General features: G+C 36.4%; 1 protein-coding gene across 1 annotated transcript in view; it reads left to right on the plus strand.

The window, feature by feature from the left end:
• Nucleotides 1–18,528, plus strand: part of NFX1 (nuclear transcription factor, X-box binding 1) — a 68,378-nt gene extending 49,850 nt beyond the window's left edge. The window contains exons 19-24 of the mRNA XM_030964249.1: nucleotides 1,400–1,441; nucleotides 1,801–1,899; nucleotides 5,570–5,636; nucleotides 8,724–8,869; nucleotides 15,395–15,496; nucleotides 16,968–18,528. Coding sequence (XP_030820109.1) covers nucleotides 1,400–1,441; nucleotides 1,801–1,899; nucleotides 5,570–5,636; nucleotides 8,724–8,869; nucleotides 15,395–15,496; nucleotides 16,968–17,031 — 520 coding nt within the window. The 3' untranslated portion in view covers nucleotides 17,032–18,528. The remainder of the gene's footprint in view (nucleotides 1–1,399; nucleotides 1,442–1,800; nucleotides 1,900–5,569; nucleotides 5,637–8,723; nucleotides 8,870–15,394; nucleotides 15,497–16,967) is intronic.
• Nucleotides 18,529–20,567: the final 2,039 nt, after the last annotated feature.

Consider the following 20,567-nt stretch of genomic DNA (forward strand, 5'->3'; position numbering starts at 1 on the left):
CCTCTTCTCTATTTCCTGTCTCTTCTAAAATGCTTGTAGCCATCCAGTGCAGCGCTCCAGCTATGTGAGTTGTCCCACCACGTTTCCATGATGGTGACTACATCACAGCTTTCTTGCTGTACCATGGCTTCCAGTTCTTCTTGTTTGTTACCTGTGCTGCATACAATAGTATACATGCAGCTCAACTGGGCTGCTGATTTCACCCCTAACTCAGGCTTACCACCCTTGGACCTGCTTGCAGACAGCCCAGCTGCATCCCCTTCCCCCTTCAAACCTAGTTTAAAGCCCTCTCAATGGCGTCTGCCAGTTCATGAGCTAAAATCCTTCTGCCCTTAACAGAGAGATGGAGCCCATCCAGTTCCAGCAGCCAGGTGCCACAAAAGTTGCTCCATGATCAAAGAACCCAGAATTCTGCTGATGACACCAACCCTTGAGCCACTTGTTGACAATGTGGGCTTCCCTCTTCCTTTGAATGTTTTTCACTGCCACCAAAGGGACTGAACAGAGCACTACCTGTGCTCCTGCCCTGTCAGCAACTTGACCCAGTGTCCTAAAGTCCCTTTTAATTTCCCTGACACTCCTCTTTTCAATCTCATCACTGCCAACCTGGAGTATCAGCAGTAGGTGATAATCAGAGGGCTGAATCAGCCCAGGCAGTCTCTCAGTAATATCCCATACCTGGGCCCCAGGGAGGCAGCAGACCTCCCTGTGGGATGGGTCTGGTTGACAAATGGGGCCCTCTGTTCCTGTCAGAAGGAAGTCACCCACTACAACCACCCTTCCTTTTTTTTTATTAATATCAGAGGTGGTGATCTGTCGGAATGGATCATAGAAGAAGAGTAATTGAGAGGCCTGCTGGGCAAATAATTTTCTTGTACATTTTCTAGCTGACGCTCTAGATCCAGAGCCTCATACGTATTCTGAAGTGGCACCTGGGCGGGTGATGGGGGTTGGGAGGAATGTCTGTTACCTCCCTGAGTAGGGACCCATTTCCACTCCCCTTCATCCACCAGGTGTCCTCTTATTGCCTGACAGTAGGAGTCATGTGAGTCCTCTGACTCTTGGTGGGCCTCCCTCAAGGATGGAACTGCGGAACTCTACCAGTCAATTTCACTTTCAATTTACCAATATAACATCTAGTTCAGAAGCTTTTTTCCTCAGTTCCTATACAACCTTGGTAACTGCTGCTCCTGTTCAAGACCTGGAGAAGAGATTGGGTGCTCAAAGATCTTTGATTATTGCTTGTTTATTTTTAGCTCTGTCTGTTCTAATACGATAAAATATTCTCACATGTTCTTGTTACTTCTTTAGGCTGTAATAATATGACACTAACATGCTACAGTTTGAAAAGTATGAGGGGCAGCAGTGATTCTAATTTTAGTTTTCTTTCATAATTCAGGTTGCAATGTGACGAAGAATGCTTAGCTATTCAGAGGAACAGGTGGGAAATTAACTTGCTTCATTTTTTTTTTAACAGAAGTAGTCTAGTTTTGGAAAGGTAATGCTATGTAGAGAAGAAATCTTTTTCTTCATGACCTAGAGAACAGATAAATGTGGAGATGATTCCTGTTATAAAGATCTATATTGAATGATCAGAAATCTTGCTAGAATATTCTAGCTCTAAATGAATAGTTTCAAATGTATAGACCTTATATTTCGCAAGCTATTAATTAGTATTAGTAACCTGTAACTTAATTCTTCTATAACATGTGGAAGGCTGGGGGGATTTATATGGGGGTTTTTTTGTTTGCTTATGTTTTGTTATATTTTGGGGTTTTTTTCTCCTACCCTCAAATTCAGGCGCCTTGCTGAAGCCCTTGAAATAGATGATAATTCTGATCCTTTTAAAATCCGTTCCTCTGGACCAAAGTACAGTGACCTTTTAAAAGAAGATGCAAGGTATGTGTTTTAATGATGGCAGGTGTCATAAATCAACAGTGTTGAGAGCAAGATGGAAAGTGCAGAACAGTTCTATTTACTCTTCTAAAAATAGCTGCCTTGGCATTAGAAAGCAGTTAAAAACAAAGAAGTTGATATGCACTTCTCAGGACCTCCCAAATGAGAACCTGAAAAGTAAAAAGTGCCTGACAGGTTACTTTTTTCAGTAATCAGACCAGATTTAAAATGGTGACATGATTTTACACCTTTCTCACTATGAATCAGTACATGTACTTTTCACATCTCTACTGCTTTTACTCAGAACTAACTTCTACCTCCGTACTCCATTTCAAAACAAAGGCAAAAGTGATGACTAAATAATGAAATGATTATTATAATTATAACATTTAGACTATCATAGCCTACTGTTCTTTCTACCAGGTCCCATTTATTTTTTTGCCTTACTGCTTTTATTTTAAAAATAAAGAAATTGAATTATCAAAATGTTGGATGCAGAGCAAAGTGTGTGCCAGTGTGACTGCATAGAGGGTTGCTAGACTGAAACATCCTAAAATGAGGCAATGGGAAATCAAGGTAATATCAAAACCACCACACCAATAAATACTTTGTAATCTGGAATGACATGAAGGGATCAGACACATTTTTGAAAAGATGTTGAGATGATGTGTCATCTGAGAGTTTTTACTCTTGTGTTTTTAGGCATGACATTAGTTTTTACCAGGTCTAAGTTTTGTAGAACAGCTTAGTATGTTTTCTTCTTCCTCCAGTATTCTAATGCTGCATAAATTTCATTGTTTTGTAAGGATATTTGCTACTTGAAAATCCTTTGTTTAATTTGCTTATATTTTGAAATAAGTGAAAATTTTACATAAGCAACTATTCAGAATTTAAGAGTAAGTTACATCTTCTTTACTTCCAACTGATGAACCTACTGCAGAATAGGAGATGAATGTTTTCATTGTGGGGCTACTGTTTTATTAGTATTTGCATTTAAAAGTGCTATTTTATAAGGACTATTCTCTTAGTTGTGTGTAGAATATGTTTTGCTTCATCTTTTTCAGAAAACACAGCACACACTTTCAGTACAATAAGAAAGGGAAGGTTTTGCATTGTGTATATAGTCTACTGTGGTTTTTTGGAGTACAGTTCTGTCTCGTCTTTCTGCCAGCCACTACCCATAGTGCAAGTGTTCATCTTTCACGTACAGAACTGACCAGGATCATGCCCTGTACTGCAGATGGTCGAACAGATACCTTGAAAAGTAGCCTTAATGCTTTCACACTCCTCTTTCTTTCTGTGATTTTACTTGTGTTTCTTTTGTAGCCTCTTTACACTGGTAATTTACAATAAACAAATACACCAAGGTTATTCTTACTGAGTCATAGCTAAAGCAAAAGTTTTTGTTAATCTTCAAGTCAATTACTTTGTACATTGAATTACTGGATTTCATTTATGTAGTATTACAGATAAATGAGCTTCTACTTATAGTAACATAGCTCTCTTTACAAGAGCAACAATTTGTGACTCTATGGCTTTATGAATTTTCTTCCTTGACTTATCCTGATGATCTTTTGTCTCAGTAGTTTAGCAAAAGATTTGTCTTTCCATCAAGATGGCAGGATCCAGATATTGTATCTTTTACAGTATGTTTTTCAGGTGGCTCAGTATTCTGAATAATTTCTGACAGACTAATTTTTTCTTGCTGCTTGCATCACTCCAGTAATGCAGGAGTTCAGCGGTTGTGGCTTTCTACAGAGCATAAGTTATATGCAGGATCTTAGAATGATTGAGAAACATAAGAGCAGTCTCTCTGTGCATTCAGAGTCATTGCCTCAAGAAGGTAGCAGCTACCAAAGTCATAACTAGAATGTCATCTTATCTTCTTTAGGCAATTAGTTGATCTGTGTAGCTGATACATTGTCAAGAGCTGAAAGAAATGTATACCTAAAAATGAAGAAAACTTGAGAAAGCTGTAGGAATTCCTGATTTTGAGGTGTAATCTTTAATTACAGAATCCTAAAGCTCCCAAAATGCAGTACAGCTCCAGGTAACAGGAAGAAGATAAGCGAGCGTAAGCCTGCCAAGATAATATGTCTCCTTTGTAGGACAGTGGCAGGAGAAGGGGGCACCAGGAACAGCATGGTAATGCTAATCTTGCTGATGTGTTTGTCAGGATCTGATAAGGAGTCAAAAGAAGTCTCTCCACCATATAGCTTTACATGAGGAGATACTCTGCTGCCAGGGGGAATCCATCTTGTAGCATGGAGATGGCTACCAACTGACCACAGATCAGAGGGTACAGTTCCACTGGCTGGACACCTCAGCACTGACCTTTCTAAGAAGCTTTAGAAATACATACAGAGAGTAAGCAAATGCTCAGGTTGATCTGTTGGCATGAAGTTGGAGGATAGATCAGCACAAGTATCAATGTCCAATTGGACATTGATGATGTTGAGGCTGCTATTTGATGAATTAAAACTACTGGAGAAGGAGAGATGCCACATGAGCTGACTCTGTATTTCACACCATAGGTGTCTGGAGATCCCTTTCTTTTTAACTCTACCCAATTCAAATCCTTTTTCCAGTTCTCCCAGTGTTGTACTTCTGTCTAATGAAGACCAAGGAGTTCTCGTAGCTATATTCAATGCCTGTGTATGCTTGCTAAACCTTGAAGGTTTATTTACTAGTGATGGGCTAATTCCATCATATCTGATCAAGTGCTGTTGGTAGCTGAGCTATTCAGTGTTGACATTTTGCACATTTGTTTGAGACCATTTTTATGGTCTTGATGATACATTGACTTCAGTACCCAGAACTTTGGTAGCTCATCTACCAAAGATAGTTGTACTTGCTTTGGTAGGCACTTCTTAACTGGTTAAATTCTGATGTTATTATTTTCTGATGTCATTCACAAAGTAGTACTGTGTTGGTATGGAATAGTGCCTGGGTTTTGAAAAATTACTTAATACTAACCAGCTTTGAGATATGAAATCTTCTTGTAGTCTTTCTTCCCCATGGGGATGGTGGCCTAACAAATAGCAACCTTACTTTTAAAATTAGTTTACCTGCTTATTTAAGAACAGAGCACAAAGTTCACCTTTACGTGAAAGACTTAAAGTACTGTGATGAAGGTAGTTACCAAAAATACTTCAAACAAATCCTTAGTATCTCGCATCAAGAATGTTTTATTTGCTTGCCAATAGCCTTATGCTGCTTCTTGAATTCTTCATAATTTGTTTTGCTAGGGGAACTGAAGACCAAAATCAGTGAACTTTGTCTTGGAAAAGAACTCCACTTTGTTTACCCTATCCCCATTTTTGTGTCTCATCTTATCTTGTAATTAAGTAAATTAATGACACGTAATTTAAAAACACCAAAATGGCAACTTCAAAATCTACATTGTTCATTTGAAAATGTAGAATTATATTGTCAGACAGTAGAACCATGTCATAGAATTTTATATTTGGTTGCAGTTGACTAAGAGGAAATAATTATTTTTGTAATAGTGATGACACACTAACAGTCTTTTGATATGAATGAAGCTTTTGCTTGAGTCATTTCTGTTCTTGTTTTTTTCAATTTGTTCTTGTTGAAAAATACTACAAAATATTAAGATATTTTATCTTTGTACACTCTCTTGCCTTGTTAACCTAGAATGCTGTTCTTGCAGGAAGGATATAAAATTTGTCAGTGACATTGAGAAGGAAATGAGAATGCTTGTGGAAGCTGTGAATAAGGTCAGTGTTCATATACGAGTTTGATATTACTGAACTTTATTAATACTCATAGTTATAAGTGGACACTAGATCTGTTTGGGCTCCAATATAGTGCACAGTTTATTGTAAAAAGAACAAAATTTTTGGGAGACCTAGTAGTTCAGGGTTACTTTGGTGCCAGACCTTTCTTAAGGATTCAAGCAGTGCTAGGCTTTAATGCATCAATGGATTATCATCAATTTTTGGATCTCTATTAATAAAATATTGTTAAAGATGATGTTTAAACATTCAGACTTTGAGAAGGAAGGCCTAGGTACTTCTGATCCCTGTAGTGGAACTTGCTCACAGATTTTTGAATACCTTCCTGTATTTGCCAATGCATGAGGTTGTCCTCTTTCTTCAATAAGAAAACCTGGATTCAGCCACAGTGTTTGAGAGACTCCAGTATACTTAGAGAAATTGATACCACAGACACAATCATATGTTTTTCAGTGATAACACATTCAGCTATGTCAGGATAGCTTGCTACTACTCCATGAAAGACCCAGTATATGTGGTTCAAAGGACCATGTAAACTATACTATCCTCAGTTGCCCTTAGCTTAAGAAGGAGCTAATCTTCTGTTAAAAAGCATAGTTTTGAACTCCCTAGGCCCTAAGGACAGTTACTTAACTTTATTCCTTCAAAAAATTATGGATGATGTTTCTTAAACAATCTTGGTGCTTATCCATCTGTCTAATGTTCTTGCCCATTGTTTTTGTCATTAGAATGAAAGACTAAAATGAGTCAATCTGTGTCTAGTTATCAAAGGGGCCCTGTGGGGTCATCCAGTCCAAGCTCCAAGCTCAAGCAGGGTCATCCTAGAAAGAACATTGCATGGGATTGCATCTAGACAGATCTCCAGTGAGAGAGACTCCACAGTCTCTCTGGACAATCTGTTTCAGTCTTCAGTCACCTGCACAGTAAAGTTCTTTCTTATGTTCATGTGGAACTTCCTGTGCATCAGTTACTCCCTAGTGCCTCTTTTCCTGTTGGTTGGCACTATTAAGTGGCCACCTATTAAGCGGCCAACTATTGACCTGCCTGGCTCCATTCTCCTGACACTCTATCTTCAGATACTAATTGACAAAAGAAATAATAATATATAAAATCCTATTTGTCATCTCTTCTTGAGGCACAATAGGCCCAACTTTTTCAGCCTATGTTTGTGAGGTGCTCCAGTCCCCTGTCATCTTTGTAGCCCTCTGCCGGACTTGCTCCAGGAGCTCCACTCCTCTCTTGTACTGAGGAGCCCAGTACTGGACACAGAATTCCAGGTGAGGCCTCATGAGGGCTGAGTAGAGGAGCAGGATCACCTCTCATGACCTCCTGGTCACACTCTTCCTAGTGTACCATGTCATTAGCCTTGTGCCACAAGGGCACAATGCTGTCTCATGACAGCTTGTTGCCTACCAGCACGTCCAGATCCTTGTCTGAAGATCTGCTTTCCAGCAGGTCAGCCTATACTGGTGCATGAAGTTCTTCTTCCCTGAGTGCAGCTCTCTGTACTTGCCTTTAAAGAATTTCAGAAGGTTCCTTTCTGCCCATTCCTCCTGCCTGCTGAGGTCTCTTTGAAGGGCTGCAGAACGCTCTGGGGTGTTGGCCACTCTTCCTAGCTTTGGGTCGTCAGTGAACTTGCTGAGGAGAAATCTGCCCCTTCATCCAAGTCACTGTTGAATAAGTTAAAATGATACTAGAGCCAGTACTGACCACTGGGGAACACTGCTAGTTACAGTCTCTGCCACTGATCACAATCCTCTGAGATCTGCTGTTCTCAGTACACCTCACTGTCCAGTCATCCAGGTTGCACTGTGTGAGTTAACCCATGAGGGTGTCAGAGGACACAGTGTCAAAAATCTTCCAGAAGTCCAGGTAGACAATATTCAGTGCTCACACCTTAACTATCCAGGGGACAGATAGTTGTTTTATTGTACAGTCAAATTGGTTAAGCATGATTTTCCTTTGCTGAATCCATACTGACTGATCCTGATCACTTTCCTGTCATCCCATGATGACCTTGAGGATGAACCATTCCCATCACCTCTCCAGAAACTGATGTGAGACTGTGTGTTGGTTTTGCATGGCCTGGTTTTTGGTAGTGATGGGGTGGGGGTCACAGAGGTAGCTTCTGTGAGAAGCTACTAGAAACCTCCACTGTGTCCAGCAGAGCCAATCCCTGATGGGTCTGAAGATGGACATGCCACTGGCCAAGACTGGGCCAATTAGAAATGATGGTAATCTCTAATTACCTCTGCAATAACATATTTAAGAAGAAAGCAAAACAAAGGTGGTGTCACAGTTTTGATTCCAGCTAGAGAAGAGGAGGAAGTGAAAGCTTGTGAGGGAAACAACATGGAGATACCAAGGTCAGTGGAGAAGGATGGGCAGGAGGTCCTCCAGGTGCCAGAGCTGTTAAGGACATGGGCTCATAGGGCCCTGCTTCTTTGTTTGTTTTTTTACTGTTGATATAATAATCAGTGCTGAATCAAGCATTATCAGTCTTTGTTAACAGATAAAAAATAGAACATTGGGGTTTTATTTAATAAAGAATCTACTGATGACATTACATGAGGAACTTGCAGATAAATAGCTTCTTTGGTAGAGGGAAGTGATTGATAAATTTGACATCTTTGTAGCTATCTGCAGTATTTGCATTATGAAGCCAATCTGCAAAATAAAATTGGATCTGATGTGAACTTGCCAGATCATTCTAAAAAATACAAATTCTGATAAAAATATTTTTGTGTTGTTTTTTGCAATTTAAGTAGAATGACTGTAATCAGGATTTATATTTCAAACTTAAAATATACCCCGGTGTGGGCATGTGTGAACTTCGAGGTGATGGAAACAACAGAGAACATACACTTTAATTTTGGAAATTAAATTGATAATTTTAGACGAGCTTTCTGTCAATACAGAGGTCTTAGCAATTTGTGGTATTGATTTTGTCATAACAGCAAAATTTTAGAGGTAGAAACACTTTTTTCATTGTTTTCTTCCCCCTGGCTCTCCTGAAGGAAAACTTAACCTTCTTTTTTTTTCTTTCTTAACCTTTTCTGTTGAATTCAGGGCAAGCACACAAAGAAGAGTCATTGTTACCCACCAATGAACAGAGATCACCGCAGAATCATCCATGAATTAGCTCAGGTTTATGGCATTGAAAGTGTGAGCTATGACAACGAACCAAAGCGCAATGTTGTTATCACTGCAGTGAAGTATGTAATTCGTTGTTGCTTTCAAATCTTTTCAGTATAGTTTAAATAATTGGATGGTTTTTTATCACTTAACAGAAGGAGTTTATTTACAGTGCAATTTGCAAAATGCAGTAATTTCCAGTAGAATAATTTTTAAAGCAGTTTTTGAATTGATAGTTCAATGGGCTTATTTACTCAAGTAAATCTTCAGAGAAGAAAACACCATTAGAAATAAAAAAGCTAAGAAAATATTCTGCAAGATTGTTTTCCATTCATCTTTCCAGTAACTTTTGGTCATCAGCTAGATTTGAAAGAGGTATCAAAAATAATGTATGTAATAAAATTTTATGAAAACCAATTTCTGGGTTGAGAAATCATAGTTAAATTTGCACCATATTTAAAAAAATCTGCTTATTGTAACATATTTCTCCATCTATATGAACCTATCACAGAGTATACTCTCTCTTTAGCTAATGGACAAAGAGGGAACAGGAATTACTGCAAATGGAGGAGATTTTGTAGCAAAAATGAAATGTTTTGGAGAACGCTCACAAAAGGCAGTTCATTGTAGAAAAGAAAATTAAAGGAATACAGCTAGGAAAAAACCAAGATGATTGCACTAAAGACATAGTATGGGAAGACTTCTTATATCAGAACTTCATTGATTGTGCTCCTTATTCAGCAGCGTATTTAGTTTAGTGTTGTCAAATTGTGACTATTTAACAACCAGTTGTTTTTAACTGTAAATATTGACTGCAATTGTAAGAAGTCTCTCATCTTCCATGCTATTAGAGTGCCATGAGCTATTCCTGAACTTGTTCATCAGTTGGTAGCTTAGCTACAATCTTGTTTTCTTCCAAAAGAGATGGAACATTACTTTGATCTTACAATGTAAGATACTTTTTGTTTCAAGTAAAGGAAGATGAGCAAAGAGTTCATATTTAAAAAATGTCTATTAAAAAAAAAAAGAAATCGGAGGGCAGATGAGAAATTAGTGAAGATGATAAAAGAAGCAGAGCGGATGATTATGCTTTAAAAGCAAAGGGATATTTTGCAACTTGAGGGTGGGAGGCCTTCCTCTGTATGGTTTTAGGACAGATTGCACACTTTTTCTTCTCTTGGGTTTCTCAGGGAGTAGTGTACTGTGCAGAATGCAAATGCTTCTATTTTATTACTACCACTCTTAAAAGACACTTGGGTGGTTTGCTGAGACTATTCTTCAGCTGCATAGCAGTATTTTTTAATTTAATGGATTATTCCAAAGCTTCTTTTAATTTTCTTTTTATTTGCCACTTCTTCAAAATATAAAAAACATTGTAGCCTCACATGAAAATAGCTCATGTTCTAGAATGATATTTTTGAGTATTTCACAATGGCTTCTTCAACTCCCAGAGCTAGTAATTACCAGAAAGTCAAAATGGTTTTGTTTCATTCTATCTCAGCAATGCCTTTATATTTCGATCATGGGCTCTTTCATGTATAAATAAATGAAAATCATTCAGGCAAAAAGACCATTCCTTCTCTTCACACTCCAGTATTTTGTCATTCAAATTTTAATATCCCTACACAAGTCCGTTAGAAGGGTGAGAAAGTCTCCTTGGTACTAAGAAAGCTTCCTCCAACCAGGTTGTTTCCTATTCCAGAGATCTAGCGGCAAACTTTGCCTTCAGCCTCTGCCTCCCTTACCATCAGTAAAAGTTTGGTCATATTAGCTGCATTAGAATCACTCGTGTGCAGCATTGCCCATATAACCACAGAGAAGATCATTCCCAGTACTGATTGACTGTTAAGCTTAATCTGAATTACAGTTCTGGGTGTCATTTGAAGTTTAAGACCCGTAGTGGGTCCTTTCAAGTGCCTTTCTCTGTGCTTGCCTGTTGGGCATCTTTGCAGTCTCCATCTTTTGAACAGTTGCAATACAAGGTTCAGAAGTAATATCCAGACTGTTGTGATGAGAAGGGTAAAACTTTCTTTTCAAAGTACACACTTGTGTTTCACTGTACCTGTCAGTGTTTTTTTAAAGTTTTTTACTTAGAGGAGTAAAAATTTCCTCCTTCTCCAAATAACTCTGGATTCCAGAGCCTGTTAAAGGGGTGCCTGCTTGTTTTTATGTAGTGGCCAATGTATAAGCAGCTTGTCTGGACTTGAGAAATCCTAGAAGTGGTTCTGAGGGCAGTTATTCCTGTAAGACCGACCTTTTACTTCCAGGCAGAACATTAGGCTCAGTTTTTCCTCATGAACAAGGGACTTCTCAAGAAGGTGACAAGGTCCCACGTGGTTCTCACTGAGAAATCCACATGCTGTCATAGTTTCATTGACATGTCCTGTGTTATCTTTTTTCTCCCAGGATTTTACTTCCTTTCAGTAAGGTCAGTCTGAAAATGGTTTTGAAATGGATACCTAGATATAGACTCTACAAAATAGCAGAATCAAAGACCTAAACAAATTAAACCCCCTGTAACCACATGGAACATCATGGCAGTTATTAGATCATGGCAGTTGCATCGCAGAAAGAAAATGCTGCACATCCCAGTACATTTAAGTACAAATACTGCTATAAGGTCACCAGCCAAGGTGGTTTTAACAGCAGTCCTGCTTCAGAAGAAAGATGCATCTTTTTCTAACTGTTTTTTTCCTTAAATGTTTTTGTAAATTGTTTGCCCTGAGAATAGTATGTGCTGCTTCTAGAAAGCTTTTAACATAGAATATATGAAGTTTAAACAATCAGGAGATTGTTTAAGAGCCATTTGCTTCATTATTCCACCTCAACTGCTACCAGTTTTTGGAGACATTTTCCAGAAAAATCTGCTCTGTCTGAAAGATGGGGGTGCTTTTTTGCAAGACTACATGGAATAAGTCTGAACAGATTGGTGGACAAAGAATTTTGTAGTAGTTCATAACAAAACAGTTCAATGCTGATCCATCCTGTAGTTACAAAAATTGAGCTTGAAGTCTTGAAGAAGACAAATTGAGTCATGATTCCCACATTTCAGTTTTATACAACAGGCCATCCTGTCAGCAGTAGCACTGCCTTAAAATTGGCAGATGGTTTACGTTCATGCTTTTCCCATACTGCCATTAAAAATGTGTCATCTCAACTTTGTTGCTTGAGGCAGGCACTTGGTTTTTCTTTTCCTTACTTTGAGAATAAGTTAATGAAATGAAGAATGGAACTTTCATATCAAAATGTCCAACATACTGTCAGAGCCTTCTGTTTTCATATCAACAGTTCTTTCACAGCTGATGATAGATAACCATGGGTTAAGTAGGGTCTGCTTTCTTTCTTATTTCTGGTAATTAATTAATCAAAGGGGTTTTTTCCCATTGTGCATCTGTTTAGTTGAATTGTTGAATTTAGTTGTTCGGGGTTTTTCCACATGGGCTAAATGTGAGTGACTTTCATTTTTTTTTTCCTTTAACCAATCAGTGTGCCACCAATGTATACAGAAGGTGGTGGTAATTTTGCTGAAGTGTGAGTTTATAGATTCTCGTCTCTAAATCTCCTGTGGGTTTTTGATGTGGTTTTTGTTGTTGGGGTTTTGGGTGTTTTGGTTTTTTATGGTTTTTTTGTTTGTTTGTTTGGGGTTTTTTGGGTTTTTTTTAGTTTTGGTTTTGGTTTTTTTGATGGTTGCTAAATTTTGTCAAAGCTAAAACATGTCCAAGCCTTAATGTGACCAAAGTGACCAAAGCAAATTTGATTCCAGGGTCATCTCTGATTGTTCACAAGGCTTTGATCCCTCCTGATTTTTAAAAGTTTGCTATATTAACTCTCTACATCCTGGGAACATTTAACTTTAGAGCAGAACTGCTGATTTACTTTCTTGAAATGCAGGAACATTCTCTTTTTTCAGTACGATTTTTTTTTTTTTAGCTAATGAGTAGAAATTACTGCCGCATGTATTCTTCCAAGTGTTCTGTTCCCAGCATTTCAGAGCTGTCATTTATTTTCTTTTTTACTATACAAGTGAGATATAGTCTGATATTCTAGAGTAAGGACAGACAACTTACTTTAATTGTTGAAGGCCTTTCTAGGCTTCCTTCTTTTTTTGCGTAATTATCTCCAGGCAATTTACTTTCCATGTTTTTGCATATCACAGTTGATAAAAATGAAAGACGGCAGAATACCCTCCCATCTACCACTGTTGTCTTTTTCCACTTAGAACTCTAGAGTTGAGTTGTAACTGAAATAGCAGTGTGAGCATTTGACTTTATATGGCAGGCTTAGCGCTAAGGGAGAAAAGGACTTTTTAACTGTTTTAGACAGGAGAGGAAAATCACCTGTTTTCAACTGATAGGACTGTAATATACTTGTTAGAGTATACCTGTAAACGTAATATAATCTTGAAAAAATTATGGCCAGTGACAAGTAACTTTTTTTCCAAATAATGAAAACTTTAACTGTTGGGGAGATGGGAATGCTTTTTTAATTGGTCACCTATGTTTGTAAGATCTTGTAGTTCATTGGAATAGAATGTCAGTACTCAGTTTAAAACAGTACTGAAAGGGGCTTAGGAATCACCACTTAATATTTTAGTGGACTTAACCTTGAAAATGTGGAGTTTTTCATCTGTGTTGCCACAATATCACAAAAATTTGCCCTTAAATGCAGACTGATAGAAACAAGATATTATTAAATAAAAAGATGAAGATAATGGAAATAAGACAAATACATAATTTTTATAAGCTCTGAAATAGAATTGGCATTCATCTGCGTACTGATGTGAGATTTCAACTGCTCAGGGAAATGGGGAAAAAGTATGAATTATCAAGTACGTGACAAAGCATGGAACTCAACATGTGCACTTTCTGGAATTATAACAATATGCAACCCATTGCTTTGCAGCATTGTTCCTATTCAGTGTGTAATTTTGAAGGATACAAGATGCATATGATGGTATTCATTGAGTAGGAAGTTAATGTAATTATCAAACACAGAGAATCTCATTATCTGGAGGAATATATTTAAAAATGGACGAATAAAGTAAATAAGGAGGAAACATCCTTTTTAGTGCTTGACACAGAATTATGTAGGTTGGGAAAAGATCATTGTGTCCAGTAGTACTATCAAGTCTACCTACCATTAAACCAAGTCCCTAAACATACCTACACATCTTTTAAATACCTCCACGGATGGTGACTCCTCCACTTCCCTGGGCAGCCTATTCCAATGCTTGGCAACTCTGAGTGAAGAATGTTTTTCTAATACCCAATAAAAACCTTTCAGGAATGCAGTTTAATTTAGTGTACAAGAAGTAGTTGGGTCTGAAAATGTCAGTAGCATGGGTTTAGAAGAAAGTGCAGGAAGGGTAAAAAATTGACTTTGATGAGGTTTAAGAGTTTTAATTTATTCAGGCTTATCTGCCCCCAGATAAGATGAAGAAGAAACTGAGAACGGGAAAGATGCTAACAGTGGAAGCTCTTTCAGTCTTGCAGTTAAATCATCCAAGTGAAATAAGACAAACTCACTCTTGAAAAGTGGCTCATGAATTCAGAGGAAATTTTAAGAGATCTCCACAACCTATTAAAGATAGTGTGTTTGGTAATTATTTGGAATTTTTTTTCAGTTAGATGCCTTTTGGAAAGATGTTTCTAGGACTTTTTTTTTCCTGGGTATTGGGGGTTGTTTGTTTCCAGATTTTTTTTTTTTAATATATATATCCTTCCTTTTTCTCCAGCCTTTAGGCAGAGATTGCCAGCTGAAGCTGAGTGTGATTCACAGCCTAAAATATATAAGTATACATGCTGAAGTACATTGTCCTCCTATACTGGAGAACGTACTGCCCTGTAACCATAGCTGTGGGGTGACCCTTACACTGCAGATGGACAGGCACAAGTGTGGTGGCAATCACATAATAGATTGTAATTAGCGTGGAGGACAGAAGAAGTTGATTTTTTAATTTGCCCACTCTAATGCATAGTGTTTTTCTTCTGATCTGATTCACCTGGAACTGCTTACAAGTAAGAGGCAGTGTTGTTTGAGAGAGTGCCTTTTAGCAGAGTGCTGTGATCAGTGACTTCAACATTATTTTCTGCCAGCATTTGAGAAGGTGTTTCCAAAATTTTAGATAATATATTGTAAAGATTCATTGAACTGTGTTCTTGTGGTGCTGAGTTAAGTTACTAAGTTGTTCCTTCTGATTTATATCTTGTTCTTTGAAAGAACAGATATGTTGCCCTAAAGTATCCCAGTTTTGCTATTTTAACAGTTGATCATATAGTGCACTTCATAGTAGAAAGGAGTTGTGGACCTCACATGTGGAAAAGAAGTCTGGTTACCAATGCTCAAATCTAGTAAGCTGCTTCTGCATCTTTTATAGACAGCAGTGAAGAGACATTTAGAATACTGGATAGATTTTTGGTAATGAAAATGTATTTTTTGGAGTATTGGTCTCCATGGCTGGAAAATTAAATATTTGAATAGACGATTTAAGAATACAAATGTGAGCTCTGATACCAAAATTGCTACTTACAAATATTAGTCATTCCCACCTTCTTAATGAGTATGATTTCCTATTGAACTAAATACTCTTTCTTTTATTTTTTTAGAGGGAAATCCGTTTGTCCAAGCAATACCTTAACTTCTGTGCTAGATAAAGAAATGCAGAGCAGGCCTGCACCTCCTCTTCTTCATTACAAACAAACAGATAAGTAAGGAATTTGGATTTAAAACCTTATTCTTCAATTTTGTGCTGAGTTCCCCAAGGAACATATTCCTGAGCTTCAACTTCATATGCCCTGTTTCTGATTTTTTCCCTTTTTTCTTCTTTGGAGCTTGCAGTATGCATTAAGATGTTCTTTCCACAGACATAAGCATGAAATGAAGTGATAACAAAATGTGAGAGTGGCTGTGTGGTATGGGGGTAGTAGCATAACAAATATTATTTGGGTTTAAAATTATTTTTAAATAAATATTAGATAATTGGGAAGAGAGTGCTCTTTTGGAGGTTTGGGATTCTTTTTTTTTTTCTTTTACCTTTAACCAGTGTCTTACTGGCATAAAATGATTTATTTGGACTAGTACTAAATACGTTTTTCTTGTGTATATGTGACTACACAGTTGATTAAAGGTGACCTACAATTTTTGTCAAATAGTAAGAATTACTGAATATAGGGTATATAAGGCATCTTGGTGAATAGTCTTAAAAGGACAGTCTTTATATTGTATGACCTGCCAGCTTCAGATACTTGTAGTTATCTCATAGTTATAATTTTTTTTAATGGGTGGCTTTTTATTTTTTTGGGTTTTACCTTTTAGAAGTGTTTTCCTCCCAGATTTTTTGCAGATGAGCATCTGAAGTTATGTTCAAGTACCTTTTGCAGAAAGGGACTGCTTAACATTGCTTAACTACTTTTGGTAGGTGCTGCTGGAATACAAAGTAGGCTGTTCTGAAGAAATTGAAATTGTTTCAGAGCTAAGCATCTAGAGCAAAACATATTTCTAGAAGGATTGCTTAAGGTGTAACTCAGTGTCAGTTTTTAATAGGTTGATATTGTTTGTTTCCACTTCTGTGGGATTCCTGTCTTCAGTGACGCTAATTAATGCTAAGGAGTTATGTAGCAAAATTAAATAGAGGGTCTTAGCTGTTTATTTTTCATTACTAGAAGTAAAGTTTCTTTAGAAATTCTTAATTCTGCAAAATCTTTTGGAAGATCTCATGCTGTCTTACTGAAAAAAAAACTTTACAGTATTTGGATTTGCTGTGACAGTATATTTTTTGTTACTCTTGCTTTTGAAAGCAAGCAGGTTTGATCATCAGTATTTATTTTGCTATTTTCTTTAAAAAGGCATTTTGAACATTTAGTCTTCAGTACAGTATCATTTTTGTAATAAATATTACTGGTAAATTACATTTTCTGGTAAAATCCCAAAAGGCACTTAATCCATTCAGACGCATGTTGATGTACATTAATTTAATCAGTCATATGTTTTTGTAAAAATTCAGTAAACAAAGGCTTTCTGGAGCATTAAGGTACTTTGAATAAAACTTCGTTTAGAATTACATGCTATTGACCAATGCAGTGTGTATGTGCACATTGGGATATTATGGGAGTTTGTGATTCAGTTTACTTTGTATCTTTTTTTCCATGCATGTAATATCTAATATTCTTGTAATTTCAGGACTAGTGGAAACAAACCATTAAAGGAAGAGCCAGTAATTGACTACTTTGATGTCCAGGACTGAAGTGATTGATATAGAATCATTCAGATGAATAAGAATCACATAGATTATGATACAGAAGCTTAGAGGTGAAAATACTAAGTTATTGTGTGAGGTGCTTTTTGATTATCTGTCAAATGACCAGTTGTTCAGCATATTCATAATTTAACATCTAAAGTTAGCTAGATATGCTAGATTAAAAAGTTAAGCATTTCAACAGTTTATGTAACTGCATAATACCTAATCGTGGTATGAGTTTATTAAATCTGGGTTTGGTGCAATTTTGTATCTAATGTGCAGTCAGAATAATTTAGATTTTCATTGATGACTTTGAAGCAAGAGAACTGATGGTAAGCAGATAATATTTTTGAAATATTAAGAACAACAATAAATCTCAAGTATTTATTTTGATGTATCACACACAACTTAAAATGGACCAGAAATAATCTGTGATAAAAACACTGTTTGGGATATTCTTAAAGTATATTAATATTTTATTAATTCACTTTTGTGTTATTGTGGTAAATTTGAGAATTTGAGTTAGTCTTCTACATAGAAAGAAATACAAAATTTAAGTATAAATACATACATAAATGCCTGTTAAGAACACAGAATTGCTTTGGATTCTGAAGAACCAGTATTTGGGGAAGGTGGGGAATTAAAACTTACTCTAATTTATCTCAAATTTGATGTGTTTAAAAAGAAAAGCAAGCAAAAACAAAGAAAAACAACAACAAAACCACCCTCACAACAGGAGATTACTAATACTACTACTTTTTTATTCAAGACCTTGAACAAAATCAAACTTTATATATTATTTTGGTGTTCTGGGCATGATTTTATTGTGGTTTATATTTTTTTCTGTACTGTGCAAGCATAAGATGAATGTGTGAAGTTTGGTTTTAGTATGTTATGAATTTGTAAAATTTATAAGTCCAACTGCCTAAGCTATTTGGCAATGGAAAATCTTTGTTTTATGGGAAATTAACAAAATTAACAAAATGGGATGACAGTTTAAACACTGAAAGACGCCTGAGTGTTCTCATGATGGTGAATTGTTTCCAGATCTTGATTTAAGATAGGTGAGTAGCTCTCTGGGAGAGGAGATTGTAGGTCTGATCAGAAGAGGTGGTGCAGCTCTGAATTGGAGTCATATCTGTTCTCCTGAGGAGAAGGTTTTTTGTATTAATAGCTTTAGGAACTCTGATGCTGATGCACTCTGATTCTTATTCCTTGTGGCTGCTACTTGTAATACTTGAGGTGAGTCCCCTATACAGCATAGGAGGCTGATGATAAAAAGGGGCTCACTACGTTGTAGTGTGAGATTTGTTGCCAAAAAATTGAAAGCTCATGCTTAGATTCACGTAGAGTTATCATATGACCCTGAGCCTTAACTATGAATCATTCCATGGCTACATTTCAATTGAACACCTCATGAAACATGGAAGAACAAGTAGAAAACTCACAAACCATATTGTCCCCCCCAAATGTTCTAAAAATAAAATGCTTGCTATTATTGTATGTTTTTGTAGGGGTTTATTATTTCACATTTGTAAAAATGCAGTCTTAAATGGTACTAAACATTTGAAGTGTTTCAAGTAAAACAGGTATCTTTAAGAGTGTTCAAGCTTTAAATTTGTATGTAATGATTTAAATTTGTTTTACTTTTTTGTTTAATACTTTGTGAACAGAAATGAAAATTAAATCATTATGTCTTGCATTGCCCTTAATTTCTTAAGCAAATTATGGTTTGATTCTACAAGGTGTATTGCTAAGTTCAGCTGAAGAAATAAGTTACTTCCAGGAATGTATTTCTTCAATCCTTTCCATGTGAGGACTGTATCTGTACCAGTGCTTGCAGACAAGAGCTGTCTCAATGTGGCCAAACAAGGGCTATTCCTAGTTTTGAAACTCAGAGCTATGTTAATATAGCACTGACTTAAAGCTAGCAAGACCTCTATTAAGAATGTATGTAGTTAAGCCGCAAAGGTAGGTTCTAGACAGGAGCTGGCACACATGTCCAATGAACTGAGTCAGATGCATGTATACTGGAGCACACAGAGTTGGTTTATTATAGGTAGACCTAACATTACAAAAAATCAAAGTGGTTTAGTTGATAATAAATAGAATAAAGCTGAAGCCTACTAACTATTCACAGATTCACATGAATATAGCCAAAACCATCACATTTGTGCCTCTGATTTGAAATTTAAAACCTAAAAGGTTTTTGTGGTATTATTTTCAGCTCTGTTTAGTGGAATTTTTATCAGATTATGGCATAACATAAAAGCTCAACAGCTTTGGTGAGACACACTTCAGCAGTCAATTTGCCACATTTGTAATAAGAAAATGGAAGTAATCTCAGTTTCTCAAGCTAAGAATAATAATTATTACTGAATATGTTCATACTGAGAAGTCATACTTCTTATCACTTCTTAACTATGTGAATGTTAAAACATTTTTATACAACTATATGTCCCACATCTCTAAATCTTGGCTGTGGGATCCATATCTGTAGTAATGAAGCAATTCACAAGTACCAAATCTTTTTATTTTTAATTCATTTTAGTAACTTGGTTAAAAATATGATACCATATGTTTACCATGAAAGTGATTTTCCCTTGGAGCTCAGCTACATAGCCTTAAGAAGGAATTCAGCAAAGGTTAACAGTGGCGCTGTTTCTGTTTTGTTTTGCTTTTGCTGCAATGTATCAGTGACTTTCATATGGAATATGGAATAGTAATAAAGGCTGGAAATTTTATATATGTGATAATTTAGCTTCATATTGCACGTGTGCCTTGTGGTAATACTTTTCAAATAGCTATTTTTTAAATCTGAGCTGGCATTTACACTTTTTATCTAATAGAAGAATAAGTAAATAAAAGAAATTTTTGCATCAGTGAAGGCAGTGGCAAAAATCATGGTGGCATCACTGTAACTTATGACTTCAGCTTCAGTATGCTAGCAATTTTCCACAGCCCTAAGAATAATATTGTCTCCTGTAAATATATTTGAAGAAAGTACTTCTCAGTAAGCATCTTTTGAAATAAGTTATGTGATACCAGTTGGAATTCCTGCAACTTCATGAAGTGCTTTTAAAATTGTGTTTAAAATAGGCAGATAGTTTGGCATTTGGGCTCTGCTGTTACCTGTCTGTATAGCTTAAAATATTTAAAGTGCTCTGAATATTCAGTATTTGGGTTTAACATAAAATTGTATAAGATACATAAGTAAACTTCAAGATCACTTGTTTCTGTGACAGTTTTTACATTATCTGCCTCAAAATGAGCAAAGTAAAGTTTTTCTACAACACTTGTCATTTGTTGAAAGATCTATATTTAACTTAATTTTGTCAAGTTACTGATGTAAAATTGCTTTCTTTACAAACCCAAGATAAATCTAAACCCCTAAGTTCAGTGCTTTGGAATTGTTTGCAAACTTCATCTTGGTATTCAAGAGTTGGAAGACTGAGACATCACAGAGAAACAAGGGTAAAGATTTAAATGGACATTTGGGAAGTTCCTTTTTGTCAAATTTTTAAATAAAGTAGGTGGTTTCC

This window comes from Camarhynchus parvulus, chromosome 2 (assembly GCF_901933205.1).
Source record: "Camarhynchus parvulus chromosome 2, STF_HiC, whole genome shotgun sequence".
Lineage (NCBI taxonomy): Eukaryota > Metazoa > Chordata > Aves > Passeriformes > Thraupidae > Camarhynchus > Camarhynchus parvulus.